This window comes from Euleptes europaea, chromosome 6 (genome assembly GCF_029931775.1).
Source record: "Euleptes europaea isolate rEulEur1 chromosome 6, rEulEur1.hap1, whole genome shotgun sequence".
NCBI lineage: Eukaryota > Metazoa > Chordata > Lepidosauria > Squamata > Sphaerodactylidae > Euleptes > Euleptes europaea.
The window spans coordinates 25,314,623-25,333,742 of NC_079317.1; the positions used below are offsets into that span (position 1 = coordinate 25,314,623).

At 41.4% G+C, this 19,120-nt stretch overlaps 1 protein-coding gene across 6 annotated transcripts; it reads left to right on the top strand.

Moving 5' to 3' along the window:
• The first annotated feature begins 815 nt into the window (after positions 1–815).
• On the top strand, positions 816–18,205 carry ATXN3 (ataxin 3). 6 transcript variants are annotated; one of them, XM_056851686.1, is made up of 11 exons: positions 816–879; positions 4,928–5,088; positions 7,674–7,718; positions 9,369–9,454; positions 9,975–10,041; positions 11,737–11,824; positions 12,093–12,225; positions 13,950–14,125; positions 15,443–15,566; positions 16,836–16,921; positions 17,974–18,205. In XM_056851686.1, the coding sequence occupies exons 1-11, from the start codon at positions 816–818 to the stop codon at positions 18,066–18,068; spliced, it is 1,125 nt and encodes a 374-aa protein (XP_056707664.1). In that variant the 3' UTR covers positions 18,069–18,205. The 6 variants fall into 6 exon arrangements, with proteins under 6 accessions (XP_056707664.1, XP_056707665.1, XP_056707666.1 ...); XM_056851687.1 differs by having other exon boundaries at positions 823–879; positions 4,924–5,088; XM_056851688.1 differs by having other exon boundaries at positions 823–879; positions 4,924–5,088; positions 13,950–14,116.
• Positions 18,206–19,120: the final 915 nt, after the last annotated feature.

A 19,120-nucleotide genomic window follows, 5' to 3' on the forward strand; every position in this document is an offset into this window, starting at 1 on the left:
TAAAATTATGTCATAGACTGATACAGGATAATACGATGGTGAGCTAATCGTAAATTGAGCTCGGGGTGGACGCAGCACGAAATTATAGTGTATCATGAAATCTGATCTAACAAAAGACTCTAGAAGCGTATAAATATCTCTCCATTTTGTATAATAATTTAGAGGTGTGGTTTTAGGTCGGGAGACCCACATTCCCTCTTATGCTGGCATAAATAAATATACCTCTTGCTTCTAAAAAAAAAATAACCTGAGTCGTCCCTGTGTCTTGGTGGGTCTGTGCCATTGAACAGGGTCTAAACTATTGATACGTGTGCTGAACAACGTTAGTTAAGATCAATCCACAGCACCACAGCTCAAAAAATAAAATAAATTCTAAACGAACACTTCATTCAAGAACTCACTTAAAACAACAATGCAGATAGATGGTATTTCAAATAATAGTGTATTAACAATAAATACAAATTCTGTAATTGTTGTTTTAAGTGAGTTCTTGAATGAAAAGTGTTCGTTTATAATTTATTTTATTTTTTGAGCCGTGGATTGATCTTAATTATTGAACAGGGTCTGGCTTTTGCATCCAACATAATGGGTCGGAAGCGACTTGACTTGACACACACCATGGGAACCGGAGGTCAAGGTTGCGCGGGGTGCTCAGCGCCTTCCCTCTAGGGATGCCGTTTGTTGCCCTCACAGAAGCGGGGTGTGCGTGCGTGCGCGCGCGTGAAACGAAGCGTCACAGGTCGAAGCGGAGGCGGCGGCGATTGGCTGCGGCGGGTCATGAAGCGGAGAGGGCTCTGATTGGCCAGGCCGTGGTCATGTGGCGTAGAGGCTGGCGAGGGTGGGAGACAAACAAACATGGAGGCCATCTTCCACGAGAGGGTGAGTGCGTGCCTTGGAGGCGGTTGGTATAGTGGGGGGCGGCGGCAAGCCGTGCAAGGAGAAGTAATTTTTTACCCGCGGTACAGGATTAAGTCGCGCGGTTTGTTGCTGTTAGACGTGGAGGTGGCCACTGGGAGTGGGACCCGAATGTGGTCTGTCGGCGGCTGCTGACTGATGAGCCTCCATGTACAGGAGCAGTGTACCGGCAACTACCCGGAGTTGTAGTCAGACTGTGGTCAAGGACTGTTGCTTTCACGGCTTGTTTGTGGGCTTCCTGGCCAATGTTGGAGGCAGGATCCGTGAGATGGCTCTTAGGCTCCTAATTCTTTTTCTGAATCGAGGTATGTACGTTAGCAAAGGGAGTCGTTGAAGAAATTAGATTGCCGTTGCTTGAGAGAAGCAAAGTGGTACCTTATAGGAAACGCAGATTATGTGCCAGTGTGTTGACAATAATATTTTTCTTTGTATGTGAGGGCATTTTCATGACAATTTAATATTTATTAGTTCTTTTTTTCTTTGACATCCTTTAAAGTGTGCACCTATTGAAATCTGGCTGGCACAAAAAGCTATTCCCCCCTCTCCATTCTTCTAGTGTGTGTGTGTGTGGGGGGCTTCAATATGCAGTGAATTACAAACGGAGGAAGTGGGGATTAAGAGTGTGTGATTTTGTTGCAGGTGGCCAAAGGTAGATATATCTTTCAGATGCCAAACACTTCATCCCTCTTCTCAGATACTATGGTTTCCTTGAAAGCTGTGGATCTTTGTCCCTTACAAATCATCATGTTTATATGCCAACCACTACATTGTTTTTCTTGCCCTATCAATGTTATTGGCTCACTTACAGTCTTATAAAAACTTGTGTTTTCTGTCATAATTGGATTTAATACAGCTGCCTCCACTGTACTGGTTGCAGCTTTAATTTCTGTTTGTGTGTGAGAGAAAGATGGTTGGGTAAAGCAGCTGTATGTTTGTCCTGAGGTTCAAGCAGCATATTCTTAATTACCTGCCGCTCTAAAATTTGGTCACTCATGTCCTATATATCAAGTTTATATCCATGGAACTTGGGGAGCAGACTTGGTTATGCTTACAAACAGCACTCTGAGAGAGATTAAGTTGAGTTGTTACATTGAGGCCAGTTTGTGAATGTCAGGAGCTGAGAGAGAATTTTAAATGAGGATTCCTTGATGGAGTACACTATGCATGACACACACAGACATAGTAGGAGTCCTGTCAGAGCCAGCACCAAACTAGGTGTTTCCTAATAGCTCTTCTTTTGCCCTGGAGCTCCATGATAGAACCATAAATCATCTCCCTGCTTAGGCTTTAAGAGAGCCACATTATAATGGCATTCTAGTAAATAATGATTTGGAACATGAGTGGAAAGCACATTGTGGGGGTCACTGATTTCTACATTTTTATCTTGCCCTTCCTCTAAGGAACTCAGGGTGATGATGTACATTGTTCTTTCCTCTCGATTTATTTTTTTTATTTTCATTTGTAGTCTGCCTTTCTCCCTGGAACTCAAAATAGATCACAAGTATGACAATCAGATGTAATATTTTAAGCTAACAGCAAAGCTTCCTAATAAGATATAATAATGCAGTTGGGCTGGGATTGTTGAAGAAGGGGGAAGAGAACAAAAACACTGCATGCATTGTATCTGCTTAAGGCAACACAATCAGTGTAGGAAAAACTTTATCCCTAATAAAAGCCATCTCCTGAGCTGATCTATTACACTGTCTCCTAGCTCCTTGTCTGACACTACCCTGACTTTTCATTGGATTTTTCCTATTCCATCCCTCCCCCTTTCTGCTTGGGGATCTAGTAGGCATCGTAAGAAAGGTAAACTAATGTGAACTTATATGAGACAGCGCATGAGAAACCTGGGTCTGCTGGTCTGAGCTCCTTTGGAGTGAGGACATATGCAAAACAAATATATTTCTTGACTCTTGAGAGTTTTTTTTAAACAGTAAGTAGCTTTAACAGTTGCAGCTTTGTTTTATGCTGAGAAGAAAAATCTTTTTACAAAAGTATATGAATATTTTCAGTAACTTTCCATCCAGAGCTATATTATAGTTTCTAAAGTAAGAAACACAGGACTAGAGAAGCTTTAAAACTGGACTACTTGTGATTGAGTAATGACATGAATCTAATTAGGAGCTGCAGCCTGGCACCTTCCTAGGCACATTCTTTCTGCCAAGGCATATGCACGCCCCATTCCTACCAGCAGCCTGAAGGATATACCTAAAATTGCAAGGCAGGGATGTAACATAGCATTATGAAAATTTCATTGTAGCTGAATGCAAAGCAGCCCTGTGTAGATTGTGTGGAAACATTTTGTCATGGATTGTTAGAAAATGTTCTGCTATTTCATGCTGAACTTACCATAGGGTAGTCACCTTGCAGTCCAAGGACTCGCTCCGGCCTACAGGGGATTGCCTTCTGGCGTCTAATGCAGTCCCCTCCTTTGACCATGGGCTCAACCCTGTTGTGCACCTGAGCCCTTTTCTCCCAGGCAAACAATGAACAAAGGGATGTTTAACCCCTTTCTTCCTCAGTGTGTATAGTACCAGGAGTCCTTATTTGCACCTCAGCTGCTTCTCCTTTTTGCTTGTCTGTTGCCTTCTGCAGTGGGAACGAATAGCTGAGGAGCAGGTGGGAATGTCTCTTAAAGTCAGAGGTCCTAATCACACTTCGTGTGGGGCGTGGGGAGGTGTTATGGAACAGTTTCCTTGAGTTTTGGAATGATTGGCAACAGGGCAGAATAAAAGAATGGTTCTATTAGAGGTTTTGCTGCTGTTTTAACTGAATGAGAATGTGTCCGTCTTTAAAATGTGTGTGAAACCACGTACTTCTGTATTTTATATGCTATGGCAAGTATATCATTAATGTGCCCGTCAATAAGAAATTTATCTTCACCAATAGTGGTCAAAATTCAGACTGCATCTTGTTCAATAGCATGTCCATAAACTATCTTTCTAACATTAAGCAGTGATTACTGATTAGGAGAGAGTCTCCTGCAAGTGGAAAAGGTCTTCCTGTCCAGTTTATCTGCAACTGGACCCAGTGGTAATTTTTTTCAAACTACTATTTAAAAAAAAAAAAAAAAAGTAGCAGTACAGAACTGCAGGGGGGTGCTTCCTGCCTTGCTTCCTCTTAGAAGAAAAACAGTGTATTATGTGATGCGCCATAACACTGTTTCCTAACTGGCTTTACTACAGTGTTGCTGTCGTAGTTGTGTAATACACACTGATGTGCATATTTTCTCTTGGTATTTAATACGTGCATCAGTATTTCACCTGGGCACATTTGCTACCCAGGAAAAGTATTGCTACTCCAGGATGCAGCCGAAGAGGTTATTTGAACACGTACATGTACGCAGAGCACGTGTGTGGAGTTCTGCTGTGGCATGAACTTGCTGGAACCATTGTGCCATGTGTGTATTTTATAACCTTGAAAAACGTTTGAATGTTAAATATTTCAGTTGAGCAAAACTGAGTAAAGAGATCAGGAAGGGAATGTTGGAAGAATGTCCCTTTTACTGTCAAAAAATCTTTAAATTGTTAAATTGTGGAACTCCCTGCCCCAGGATGTGGTGATGGCTGCCAGCTTAGAGGGCTTTAAGAGGGGAGTGGACATATTCATGGAGGAGAGGGGTAGTCATGGCTGTTAGAATGGATACTAGTCATGCTGCATACCTATTCTCTTTAGTATCAGAGGAGCATGCCTATTATTTTGGGTGCGGTGGAGCACAGGCAGGATGGTGCTGCTGCACTCATCTTGTTTGTGGCTTCCTAGAGGCACCTGGTTGGCCACTGTGTGAACAGACTGCTGGACTTGATGGGCCTTGGTCTGATCCAGCAGATCCTTTCTTATGTTCTTTACTGTCAGAAAATCTTCCAATGTATTACAGAAGCAATATATTGGAAAGGAGCAGAAGTATTTCTGTGGTTTACAGATTTGGTCTTTGAGCAATAAAACGGTGACATCTAAACAATAATCATTGGGGGTTTTTTTTGTGTGTGTGTTTGATTTTCCATTCAGCAAGAAGGCTCGCTATGTGCCCAGCACTGTCTGAATAACTTGCTACAGGGGGAATATTTCAGTCCTGTGGAGTTGTCTTCTATTGCACAGCAACTAGATGAAGAAGAGAGGATAAGGATGGCCGAGGGAGGGCTCTCTAGCGAAGAATATAGGACATTTTTACAGGTAACAGGGTTTTAAAGCTGTTCAGGTTACTGGACATAAATCTTGCAATGTGTCTTGTACAAATTTACTATGAGTGCCTTACAATGAGAAAAGCTCCACTTCAGAGTAAGGGTCGTTTATTAAGAAATGTCTTCTCTTTCTCTTGTACTTTTTGAATGCAAATTGACACATAAAAGATGATGGCCTGGGGGACAGAGAAGGGGGAATAGATTTTCTGTCTCACTGTGAACTGGTAGTTGGAAAATGGAGACATTCTGGGGCAGCACAGAGTGGGAAGTATAGACACACAGGCTTTTTTGTCCTGAATTGGTAATTGTTGGTCACGGCTGCACCCTCTGGGATTTGCCCTAGGTGCCAACTTCATAGGTTCTGACACCTACTCCATATGATGACCCCCCTTAGGTGCTACTTTGTACTGTCACCTTGATTTCTGTCATTGTAACTCATTCTGATCCCACACCTCCAGCATGCCCACATGATGTAGGCGGAACAGGAAGGCAATTGCAAACAGTGATTGCTTTCACTTCATTTCAAGGAGAGATTTCTGCCATATATGGCTGAAAGAGGCATGATATTCCTTAAATAAACACAGCAAAGTTTCTATTGTGAATTGCTCCATTACATCTCTACATAACCAACAAGCCCTTATCAGTCGATTCCCATTAACAGCTTAACTAATCTGTACATACAGTGGGTCATTTGAAAATCCAGTAGACTATACTTGTTGGATTATTTGAATTGCTTATTAACATTCTAAATTAATTTTCTCTAGTTGTCTTTGGCCCTGGGAGACCTTTAACTGCAGCTATCCAGAAATCCTGGATAAAACACTGATTTGGGGGAGGGATTATTTCGGTTCAGGATAACTAGGTTTGCAGGGAGAAAAATATCCGGTAAGGTATTTTTCAGGTATTTTTTGGGCTCGGGTATACCCAAGCGCACATCCCTAATCGGCAGCTAAGCCAATGGTGAGCAGATCTGCTTGCACACCTCTTGCCACCAAGCCTTTCTGTGATACCATAGCAGATCAGCAGCTCTCGCTGCCTTATGGCACTTAGTGAGCCAGTTCAGTTGCATTCTCTCTGCTCTCTGCACATGTTGCGATTCCTTCCCCTTTCCTGAGTTGCAGCAAACAGTAGTCTGTTGTTACATCCAAGTTGGTGAACTATGGTTTGTGCTTACCCTTCAAGTCCAGATTGGAAGCTGTGCTCAAACCACAGCTTGGAGGGCCAGGTGCAAACTGATTTGGATGTCCTGCAAAAAGGAAGGAATCGATCAGAGCAATAAGGGAAGACAGAGAGTATTAACTTGAAGCTTGCTCATATAAACTAAGCAGTGATTTGCTGTTGCTTGTTAACCAAGCCAGGGGGTTGTGAAGATGCGTGCTGGTTATGTATGATACAGCAGCCTTGCTGAAATTGGCTCTGGTCAGTGCTCGAATGGATGTCCTCCTGGGAAGTCTTTGCACTCAATTTTCAGTTCCATTAAGGAAGAAAGGTGGCATATAAAATGTGGTAAATCAAATGGAGAAGGCAGCCCTTTAAGCTGTGTGTGTGTGTGTGTGTGTGTGTGTGTGTGTAAAGTGCCGTCAAGTCGCAGCCGACTTATGGCGACCCCTTTTTGGGGTTTTCATGGCAAGAGACTAACAGAGGTGGTTTGCCAGTGCCTTCCTCTGCACAGCAACCCTGGTATTCCTTGGTGGTCTCCCATCCAAATACTAACCAGGGCTGACCCTGCTTAGCTTCTGAGTTCTGACGAGATCAGGCTAGCCTGGGCCATCCAGGTCAGGGCCCTTTAAGCTATAGTAAGCTTTTAAAACAAAAAATGCTAATTTTGGTTTTTAAAATGTGAAATGCTGCAACTATTTCACTTTCCCCCAAAATATCTCTATCTCTTAAAAAGTAGTGCTTTCACAATGTCCTTAAGAGAACAATGTCTACAGCATGCCCACCTTTTCTTTAAAATCATTTCACTCATCCTAAAAGAGAAAATATTTCATAGGAGTTTTTTTTAGTATTCCCCCAAATTTCCAATTTTTTCATTTGAAAATTTGAAAAAAGGCCTTGGGGGGAAATAGTTTTATTACGGACCTTCACATATCTAGTTGTGTGTAGTTCTAGGCACACTATTGTGACTCAGTGAAAGAAAACACTCTGGCAGCAACCCAAAGTAATCCAATGAGAGGAGAGAACATGGATCACAAAATAATCCAATGAGAGAACTGATGCTGTGGTATCACAGAAAGGCTTGGTGGCAAGAGGTGTGTCTGCATTTAGGTCCCAGGTTCAATCCCTGGGATCTGTAGTTGAAAGTATTCGGTAGAACATAATACAAAATCCCCAACCTGAGTCCCCGGAGAAGCACTCCCAGTCAATAGGGACCTACATTTAGCTATGGGTGGGTAGCACAGGGCAGTTTATGGTGTGTGTTTGCAATTTTTAAGAGTTATGTCATTAAAAGTGTGTATTGAAGTAGGTAAAATGTGTTGAGAAGACATGCCACATTCTATTTCTGATTTCTCATAACCCCCTCATGTAGTAATATGGAAAATCAACTGTTTTTCTTTTTCAACCTGTGTTGAACAGCAGCCTTCTGGAAATATGGACGACAGTGGTTTCTTCTCTATTCAAGTAAGTATTTCCCTGAATTCTCAATTATCTTGAAAAATTTATTGCAAATATAAATGTATAATGAATTTTAGTTGGTGCTGATAGAAGCCATTAACATTTTAGGAGAAACTGTGTTAAAAGTGGCTATTTTAAAATGTTTTGCATTACAAAAACTGTTAAAGAACAAATATAAATACAAATATAGCCAATTTATGTAGCTTTGGTCCACAATTTTAAGCCCTCCCCAACAGTTTGTATAGAGGTATTAGTGAAATTGGAAGGCTTACGTTATGTTGAAGCAATAGGCTTTGTGTATATCGCTGCTCCAAAGGGGCCAAAAACAGTAAAGCATTGAATGCTTCCTTTATTTTACAACTGAAAATGCTGTTGTGTGAATCTGTTTTGTTTGGGCTGATGCAAGGGAAATCTCCAGTAAATTTTGTCCTTGGTAAATAGACCAGGAATAGAATTAAGCCCTTAAATTTAAATCTTTGGGGGTTATTTTGGTTTGCCGTAGTCACAAAATTATAATTTTAGTGAAAGCTCCACATTTTATTCGGCAGACAGATTGGTTGTGTGTACACTGGTGTTGTGTTGACATTTGCTCACACAAAACCCCCACACTGCAGACAGCCTGTGTATATGTGCTTGGGAAATCCGATATTGTATTACATCTTGTTGCTGTTGTAAATTGGCTTGTGGTTCGGCAAGGAGAGGCAACACATCCATTTAATAAGTAAATAACTTAGATACACATACCGATGCACCTTTGACTGTGATGAATGCCAAAGTACAAGCAGCAAACTGTAGAGCTGCCTTGTATTTGTAAATGGGTATACAGTGCAATCCTTACACCCTTCTAAGCCCATGGACTTCTGTGGGCTTAGAAGGCTATAACTCTGCTTAAGAATTTGCTGAGAGAATCCTCAGAACTGCCAACTTCGACAAGCAAAGTACAGTTCCCCTTTTTTTAAATTGCTTTATGCTCATGCATCAGTGTGTCTGCCTTGAGAGGAAGCTGGGTTGTGTCGTTAAACAACGTGCCAAGAAGTCTGAGACCTAACCATGTATTTCAGATTAAAAATGTAGCATCCCAATTGTCCAAAAACGTATAGAAATTCCTTAGGACTCCGGTCAAACCTCACTAGTTATTCCGTACAGCACACATCTTGTGCGAGGATCACCTGGCCCGATTAGCACTTGACTCTCTCCAGTGGCATCTTAGGAAAAAGATGACACAGTCTTGTGCTAAAAGCTTTTGTGTTCATAAATGAAAGTATCTGGCAATTAGCTGGCAGTTCGGGCATTAAGAATAAGGTTGATGTTTTGAAGGCAAATTGAAGGTGATCATTGTACAGACGCTTATAACATCAGTTCAAGGGTTACCTGTGCCTTTTGAGAGTATCTCGGTCAAATTGTGCATTTGTTACCCACCCTTAAATGTGTTTCTATATGTGGTCTGCTGAATGTAGATTCATGAAGGTTTTTGATTTTCTGATCCCCACTGGTTTCCTCTTAATGAAAGTTATAGTTTTTTCCAGTCACAGAGTTGTGAAAACAATATTTGTTCTGTTTTTTTTTTGTTTTTTTTGCTATAGTGGCTAAAATGGTTGCATTGCTTAAATTTATAACTGACTGGTTTGTCTCATGAAAAGTGCTGTTTTTTGACAGGTTATAAGCAATGCCTTGAAAGTTTGGGGTTTAGAACTAATCCTCTTCAACAGCCCAGAGTATCAGAGGTTCGGGATCGACCCTATGTAAGACTTTCTTTTTAGCTCCCTGCTTCCATTATACAAAACAAAATAATTCAAGAGAGAGAGAGAGAACCTATTATTTTTGTCAGAGTACCTTTTGAAAATTTACTATCTCAAGTTCTGGTTTTATCCCCTCAGCCTTTTCTTTTTCATACTATTGAGGCCTTACATGTCTATTTGTCCTCTGAGCCTTCATGACATCTCAGTATCTGTGGCATCACAGAATGCTGATTTTGAATGGTCCGTGGCATCATATCTGTTTTATGACATCACCGCTTGTGTCTGTACTTAGAAAGCATCTCTAGCAGTAAATGTATTACCAGTGAGCGCTGTCGGAATACTCTGAACCATCACAATAGATTAAATGATCAAATAACCTGTATTTAATCATATCTGTGTTTACTGAAATGGCTTTTAAAATAATGGTGACAGTAGTGATAGCCAAATATATATATATATTTTTTCCAAATGAACTCTAGGATTTAATTCTGTGCATCATTTGTTTTTGTTTTTCTTCTTTCAGAAATGAAAGATCTTTTATTTGTAACTATAAGGAACACTGGTTTACAGTTCGAAAGTTAGGAAAACAGGTGACATTGTCTTATTTTTTTTCTCCTTGCTTAAAAGTTGACCAAGCTTGGGAATGAGGAGCCTTTGGGACCAGTTGTTGTTAGGTTCTGGCTTGGATCCAGTCAGATTTCCACTGAAGGATTTCAGTCAGTGGAGGATGACTTCTCTGCCTCCTACTGTAGACCAAAATGCCTTCTCAAATGCTGTTCCTGGATGATGGAATCCCTGGGGGGCAGTGTTGGGGAGGGGGGAGGTTCCAGAAGTCTGCTGCAGGAGTGGGGGATTGGCAGAAATTGTCCTCTTCCCCATCTGTGGAAATGATTGGTGAGATCCAGTCCTACCTATTTACAAGTCTGGGACTTTAGTTTTAGAGGAGTGATAGCTGCTCAAATGCAGATTTCACATAAATATGTCTGGAGATGGCAGTGTGTCATTTGGTGCCTGTTTCTAGAACACAACTCCAAGGGTTTTGCACTCTGGACAACTTTAAAAACGTGCGTCATCTCCTCAATGAGGGATGACCAATGGGGTGGATTTCAGGAGTGAACAGGCTGGTCCTTTTGAGCTCCTAGTTTAGTTCAGGCAATGCAATTTTAGTGCCCATTAACTTCTGCTTCTGGATATCATGGCAATTTGAAAATGCATCATCTTTCAAAGATTAAGAGCAAATATGAATGCCAGTACCTTGCGATCCATGTTAAGTTTTCTTCACTTTTTACATTATAAGTCAGTAAATCATTACATCCTGTATGATACTGAGCGCAGCATTGGCCGCTTTATAGGTCATAATCATTTCTGTGAGCAAGAAAATGCAAATAAGTGCGCTAAGACAGGGCTTTTAAAGGGACTACAACTTTTACCAGTGCGATCCTATTCAGAGTTTCCAGGGACTAAGCCTATTAATAGCTTGGATATGCATAGGATAGCACTGTCAGTCTCTCCACAATACTGCAACTGATTTCTCCATGGGTGGTCTAGTCAGCAGACTACGGACCTTTACCAAGGAAGTGACAGGTGTCTGCTGAAGAAAAACACCTGGGTTATTGGTATTTCTGCTGCAGCAATTGTTGAGTTTTCAGAGTAGTTTGTGCTTCTGGCAATGGAAACTCCTCCAACAGAAGCAGCATCTGACATTCCTGGCTACATCTGCAGTTATATCCCATGTACACATGATACTGCTTAAGACCCTGTGCCCCCCTTTTCCAAAATACTAAAGCTTCCATCCCGGTTTGCCAGTGTTCACTAGAAGTGAACCAGGAAGAAACTAAAAGTTTTGATTAGCTGCCTGCAAGCAGGGGACTGTTTCAGTCACCTTAAATCATTCACATCTATTCAGTTGAATACTATGCGGGTTTTCCTTTTGTGACAGGGTAGCAACTTTCCTGTTTCTAGACATTTCAGAGATGACGGCCAGATCATTGGCTTGGATCCAGGCTAACATTTCCAGAGTGCAGTTTTCCTCCCCTAAAATCTGGGGAACAGGATTTGAGGGGGCATTGTGGGTGGCCGCAGGAAGGGGAAATCATGTTCCATGGATTTGTGCCCATGGACATGTTGTTCTGGATTCAATCCATTAATTTGCGTTTGAAAGAAATGTGTACCTTACATAGCAGTTTCCCAGATGGTAGTTAGGTATCTTTCTGGGTACAAAGCTGGTCTGTTGACTGTTTGTTAATTGCCTTGGACTGAAATGTATTTTGTTTTTTAAATTACAGTGGTTCAACTTGAACTCTCTCTTAACGGGTCCAGAACTAATATCTGATACTTACCTTGCACTTTTTCTGGCTCAGTTACAACAGGAAGGTAAGGCTAACTTTCAGACAGTGAACACTATTACTTGAAAGCAGAATAGAATTCATGCATGAAACCTCTCTTCCTCAATTTTTATGAACAAAGCTATGGAATTGCCAAGTCTTGAAAAATGAAGGGAAACAGAATTGCACAGTACTGGTGAATGGTACTTAAATTATGTTCTTATCTCTCTTCTTTCCCTATTATATCTAACCTGACTTCCCCCTTGACTTCATGTCATTATTATCAATAGTCTCACAAATCTTTAATTTTTCCTCAGGTTATTCTATATTTGTTGTAAAGGGTGACTTACCAGATTGTGAGGCTGATCAATTATTGCAAATGATTCGGGTGCAGCAGATGCAGCGGCCAAAATTGATTGGGGAAGACACACTGCAAACAAGAGATCAGAGGTAAGGTAAATAAAAACTTGTATTTTAATAAGTGTTGCATGTTGATTGTGAGTACTTAAATCCTGGATGTAAGGAGGCAATGGTTAATTCAGAGATGGTAGCAAGCGGTAACTTGAAAGGCATCTTTACCTTCTGTTTGTTTTTGCTTCTACTGTATGTAAGCTAAAGAGATATGGTACTCAAATTGGTACTCAGACTTATCCTATAGTGTCTCCATGTCTATTGCACATTGCTGTATGGGATATTTAAGAACATGGTTGCCTGTTGGAAGGCTTGCATGACACTAACAGTAAATCTAACTTCCAGTGATGGTTTCAGCAGTGGCAGATAAACTTTTTTCAAAGTGGTTATTAGTCTAGTATATGTTATGCTATCGTTACTGATATCCAAGTGACTGTAGCTGTAACAGAGATTTCAAGTGAAGGAATATAGTTGCAATGAATATAGTTTCAAGTCAAGGGGGTTGTGCCAGAGTCTATCCATGACCCTATTGAGTATTCTGACATCACATCTTTGCTGAAAAGCATCTGTAGAATAAGAGCCCTGTTTTATGACACCAGTGGTCCATCTAGTCCACCATCCTGCTTCACCCAGTGGTCAACCAGTTCCCCCAGAGGGCCTCCAAACAAAATGTAGAGGCCAAGGCCTTCTCCTGATGTTGCCTCCTAGCACTGCCTCTAAATACGGAGATTCCCTTTAGTCATCGTGGCTAGTAGTCATCCATTGACCTATCCTCCAAGATTTTGTTTGCTTTCCTTTTAAAACCTTCTATGTTTTCCTTCTCACTAAGGCCGACGTGACTCCTCCCAACTGAATCATGCCAGAGCAGCATTTTAATCTCCTCCTACCTGTGCAGCAGGTTTCTAAAACAGCGACACTTTATGAGCATTTGGCAATATAAATTCTGTCGATTAGGTTTTATAAGATAATTTGTGCTGTCTATGTGAAGGCACAGGGTTGTTTGGTGTTTGCAGGGGTAGCAGTGCCTAATTTTGGGGAAGGGGTTTCTTGCTCTTCCAAAACATTTTGAGCTGAAGGCAAACCCTTTTCCTACCCTCCTCTATTGTTATTGGGTGGAGCTGGCCAAGTAACTTCTTACTATGGAAGTTTAGTGTGTTCTTGTTAAAAGTGATATTATTAGCTACTTTACATTCCGAATTTTGATGTCTTGTATTGGGGATTCTCATCAGTGGAGGAAGGGTATACTTATGTGGATTTCCCCCCATGTGCTCCAGTAGGCGAAGGCTCATAAGGTTTTGTCTGCTTTCTTCTGTGGGAGTAGGACCTTCCCTATTTACTGTGGTGTAACAAGGCTTCATCAGTACTCTTGATTTGAAGTGTAGGCTCGACTGAAATCTCCAGTCAGTCAGCTGGGATTGGAAGAAGTCTGTAGAACAGCACAGCCTTTAGAAGGGCGGAAGTTAAGTCCTATCTTTAAGAGGAAGTGAGATCTCATGACTGAGGTCACTGCAAAGAAGGGAACTTCACCAGTGAATCTTGTGGTTAGTGAGCAAAGTCAGTCTTCTATGAGTAGTTAAGACTTCTGCATGGTTTAAACTCTTAACATCTTGTCTTCTAACTGTGTCGTAAAGTATTTTAAAACCAGGGCATTTATATAAAGAGATTGTGAAAAAGGGTTGTCTGCGAGTTTGAAAATTTGGCAAAGCTCTGTTTTATTTTTAAACTTGACACAAGAAATAAAACATCGTCTTTCACCTTTTCAGGATACAAAAGGCAGACCTTGAACAAGCCTTAGATGTTAGCCAACCATTTGATGGGACGGGCGTGGTAGATGAAGATGAAGAGAATTTCCAAAAAGCTCTTGCTCTCAGCAGGCAGGAAATTGATATGGAGGATGAAGAAGCGGATCTCCGTAGAGCCATTCAACTAAGTATGCAGGGTAAAATGCTGCTTTTCAATGTTAAAACGTTAGTCCTATTGTTTATGCTTTTCATTATCCATAGCTTTGTATAGAGTAGACGAGCAAAAACAGTGAAAACCTATGCAGAGTTACCCTGGTCTAAATCACTAGATAACTGAGTGGGTAACTGAGTAGGATTGAGAGTAACATTTCATAGGATTGTATTGTGAGTTACTTTACCTTTCCTAGGGATTGACATTTCATCTGGCAGTTAAATATTAGAATTTTTAGACCCTGCAATTTAATTTTCTATTGTTTTCTGGAGGGACTTCCACTGTGGTCTTCTGGGGTGGGGCTAGGGATGTGGCTCAGTGGCAGAGAATCTGTCTGCTTTGTGTGCAGAAAGTCCCAGGTTCAGTCTTTGGCATGGCCAGCCAAAAGGATCAGGTAGGTAGATGATGTGAAAGACCTCTGCCTGAGACCCAGGAGAGCCGCTGCCAGTCTGAGCAAATACTACTGACCCTGATATACCTATGAATAAAGGAAGCTTCATGTGTGCATGTGAGATAACTGAAAATAACCCCATATTGAGGGATTGTTCTTGCAATCCAATGCAAAGGGGTGCAGTAGCGTGACATGTACCTTTGTGCAACTGTGTGGGCATGTCTCTGCAACACCTTTTCCATGTTTCCACTTGGGCACTGCAGCATATGGTCGTGAAGTTGTCTGTGGACTGGACAAATGCCTCTTCCCGTACCCCTATGCTTGAGAGTGAGAAACCAACTATTCACGCTAAGACGCTCCATGTTGGATCCGCATTCTTCATAAGGACTGCCAGGGGGACAGCATGACCTGAAGCACTATGTATGTGTGCTGTGGGTGTTTTGTTAATTTTTATACTACTTCTCTACCAAAGATCAGTTCCCAAACTGGCTCAGTGTAATTGGCGGCCCATACAAAATACCCTGGTATAAAATATTCCTCAGGGATAGGGTCCTCAGCTAGAGTTAGACCAAGGCCCTCCCTCTGATGGCCTCTTCAACATCAGCACAAAACTGGAGAGTACAGTCTCAGTTGACCTGAATCCAGGCACTATGGAGGGTGCTTCTTGCGTTCCCACAGGGGGATGCATGGGAACCATCGGATTCATCCTTCAAAAGAAGAGCCACGTGGCTGTGTCCTAAGTGAGAGAGGAAGTTATATTGAAGGGGAACTCTGAGCAGTTCTGTTAATGGCCTACCCTCCCTCCTCTTCTGCCATCTAGAGCTGATCTCACCTGATCGAGAACTTTTTGTTATCCTTACCTGAACTCGGTCTGTCACAGTAACTGCATGCATATATGTGTTTTGATTTTAGGCGGCCATCGGACTGGCTTTTCCGATTCTTCCACCCTTAATACTCCACTCTCCGCTGCAACAAATCAGTCTGAATCTCTTACATCAGAAGAGCTGCGAAAGAGAAGGCAGGCCTATTTTGAAAAGTAATGAAGTGTGTATGTTGGAATTTGTGCATACCATATTGTATGTCTAGGAGGGCAGTACTAAGCAGAATTGCACCCTTCTAGGCTCCTTGAGTGGGCTTAGAAAGGTGTAGCTCTGTTAAGGATTGCACTGTTGTAGTCTCTTGCAAACAACTGTTATAAAAATAGTGACATGGATCCCAAAAACCATGACCTAACTTCATTGAAGAGGGTAAGGGGACACTAAGGGATGGTTTGGGATGTTGGCATGGTTAGGGGGAGGTTGTGGAGGAAAGGGGGGTTGGTGGGGGGACCCCCCCCCCAAATCATGTAAGAATTTGCACAAGAAGGAACCATGTCAGATTGATCCTGGTAAATTTTTGTGATCTATTAATTTGGGTACTTGCATCCCCAATCAAATCAATATCACCAAAGACATTCCGAGAGGTATTAAAGATGCAAAACACTTTGTCAGAACTACTTATTAATGCAATAATTTGCAGGGTCATCTGGTAAAGCTGGAGGGTGAGAGATTCAAAATAGATAAAAGGAAGTATTTCTTCACACAACTTGTAGTTAAATTGTGGAGCTCCCTGCCCCAGGATGTGGTGATGGCTCCCAACGTGGAAGGCTTTAAGAGGGGAGTAGACATGTTCATGGAGGATAGGGCTATCCATGGCTACTAATCAAAATGAATACTAGTCATGATGTATACCTATTCAGAATCAGAGGAGCATGCCTGTTATATTAGATGCTGTGAAACATAGGCAGGATGCTGCTGCAGTTGTCTTGTCTATAGGCTTCCTAGAGGCACCTGGTTGGCCACTGTGTGAAGAGACTGCTGGACATGATGGGCCTTAGTCTGATCCAGCATGGCTTTTGTTATATTCTTATATATCCTCCGTTCCACTGGTGGCATTGCTTTTGGGGTGTGTGTGGAAGAGGCTCCTTCTACCAGAGAAGAGCTCTGCCATCAGTTGTCTAAAGTCAAGTATGTACTATTGAAGTTACAGGACATAACATGGAGCCTTCTGTTCAAGGTCTCTGAATATCAGTTCAAACACGGTCATATGTCTTTATTTACTTTTAGCTTTCAGAATTGCTTGTTAAGGTTTCCCTTGATTGTTGTGGCTGAGTTTAGAGAAAATCTAAAAGGATATTTCTGAAGGGCACTAGTAAGTATCTGTAAAATGATTTAGCCTTACTTTACACACCTACTAAAGCTTATATATAATTTAATTTTAATGCGTTGTTTTTAAAAACCTAATGTTGATTGTTTGATTCTTTCAGACAGCAGCAGTTGCATCAGCAATGCCAGAACCAAGAATTTCATGATGTACCAACTACAAGTTCAAATGCACTGGGGACCGATCCAGGTACTACTTTGATCAGTCATGCTACAGCACATATCATTTGGCTTATTGGTCTAATTTCTCTACCAGATTGGTTTTCCATTTCTGCTAGAGAAGCAAGTGTGGGGGTCTCTTGCATGACAGGCTGTTTCTGTGGCTTTCCCTCTTTTTGATTTGGGCCGATAGGGCTCTCTGCTTCATGAAGCCACTGTAATAATGATCTGATACAGCTTGTGGGCTGCCTGCTATAACCGTACCAGCCTTTGCGTGAATCGATAAACTATCTAGAGTAATTGTTTTCAATGAGTTGTGGCTGCTGGTGCAATAAAACACGTGACAGGTGAAGGTGTGTCTTCTGCCACGTCAGCAGCTCCTGACAGCACACTCTTTTGACTTAAGTAGCAAAGAAGGGGATGGGTCAGCAATAATACCAACCAATGAGGAGCCCATTTAATTGCCCAGTGCTCTGCTGGCCACATGGGGCATTCCTGATTTTCCTTTGTCATCCTGCAGCCATCTTCCATCATTCCCACCACTTTGCTGATACTCCATTTATTCCTGTCCCTACATCCTCCTCCCTCACCTCATTGGATTTACTTTAGATATTTATACCTCACTTTTCTCTCTGGTGGGACACAAAGAAGCTTACAGCATTGTTCCCATCTTCTCCATTTTTATCAACACAACAACCTCCCTATGAGGTAGAGTGCAGAATGGGATCAGGGTCCTCCAGTGAGCTTGCATGGCAGAGTGGGAATTTGGACCTGGGGCTCCCAGATCCTAACCCAGCACTCTTAAGCACAAGAACCGCATCGCTGCCATGGTAATCTGTGTAAGAAATCACGATTTACAGTGTGATTTTGAAATTTTCCTTTTTTTGAATTCTTTTGATTCTCTTATTCCAGTAGCAGAGCTGATTTTCCCCTCCTCTGTGCATGCTTGAAAAATAAAGTTCTCAGGATTTATGGGGGTATTAATAAAATTCAGTAAAATCTAAAGAAAAGACATGAAACCGATGTTCTCCTTTTTGCAGCAGAATATCAGAACTAAAACGTTTTGGTTCTGTTTCCTGCTAGGAGGTGATATGAGAGAAGAAGATATGCTTCAAGCAGCCATGAATATGTCCTTAGAAACTGTTAGAAACAGCTTGAATACAGAAGAAAAGAAATGACATAAATACCTATTTTTTTCTATGTAAACACTAAAATCCTGTATTAATCCTGTGTGGATGGTAAAAAAGGTAGGGTTCATTTCACTGATGTACCAAAGCAGGACGTAGCCCTAAAAGGTATGAGGTTAAAAATCAAAATTAAATGACAGTCTGCATATAACAACAATAAAATCTTACCGATGCAAAGGTTTTAGCTTTGCTCATATGATATCTTCGAGTCAAGTCAATATAATTTCCTCACATGAGTAAAGAGGCTTGAGTTGGTCATCAAATCTCACCCACCAACTTCCTTACCAATAGATGCTTGGGAACAGTTTGTGATATCTGCAGATATTTGTACAGTGCATTCGTGTTTTCCAGAGCAAGATCAGTCCAGTACAACTCCTTAGCCATCATCCTGAGACCCTTGTGTTAGGATAGTGTTGAGCAAGGTTGTATGACACTTAAAACTTCACAGACTTGCGTGTGTGCTTAAAAGGCTTTGCAAGGACTTCCTCTGCACCCCAGCTAGTTGAGACCGATTAATACGATTTGCAGTTCGCTTTGGCTACCTTTTGGTTACATGCTGACTTCACAATATTAACTAGTAATGGTGATTTTTTTAAAAAAGGGGGGGGAATGATTCAAAATCCTTTTACCAGTATTTGCAGGAACACACAAACGTCGTTTTTAAGCATTAGATCTTATCGGTTAAGGGCATTTGACACTCTTTAAGGATTGCAAACTGGTATGGCCATTTTATATAAAGTCTACTTTTAAGGCTTAGTGATAAGGGCAGAGATTTTTTTTCCTTTTCAGAGGAGAGATTACAGTTCTTTAAAACACACTTTCCACTAAATTCTGGACAATCCTGGTCTTGGTGAACTAGAGCAACTGCAGGTAATATAGGGTATTTGTGGTAAATTGTTCACTTGACTTTTTTTTTTTTTGGTGTGGGGATTATTTTCTGATCCTTTAGTGTCCTCTTAATCCCCATGTTTCTACAAGTGATTAGATGAATATATGAAGCTGCCTTAGTTTGTTAGACCCTTAGCCCATTTAGTTTCACACTG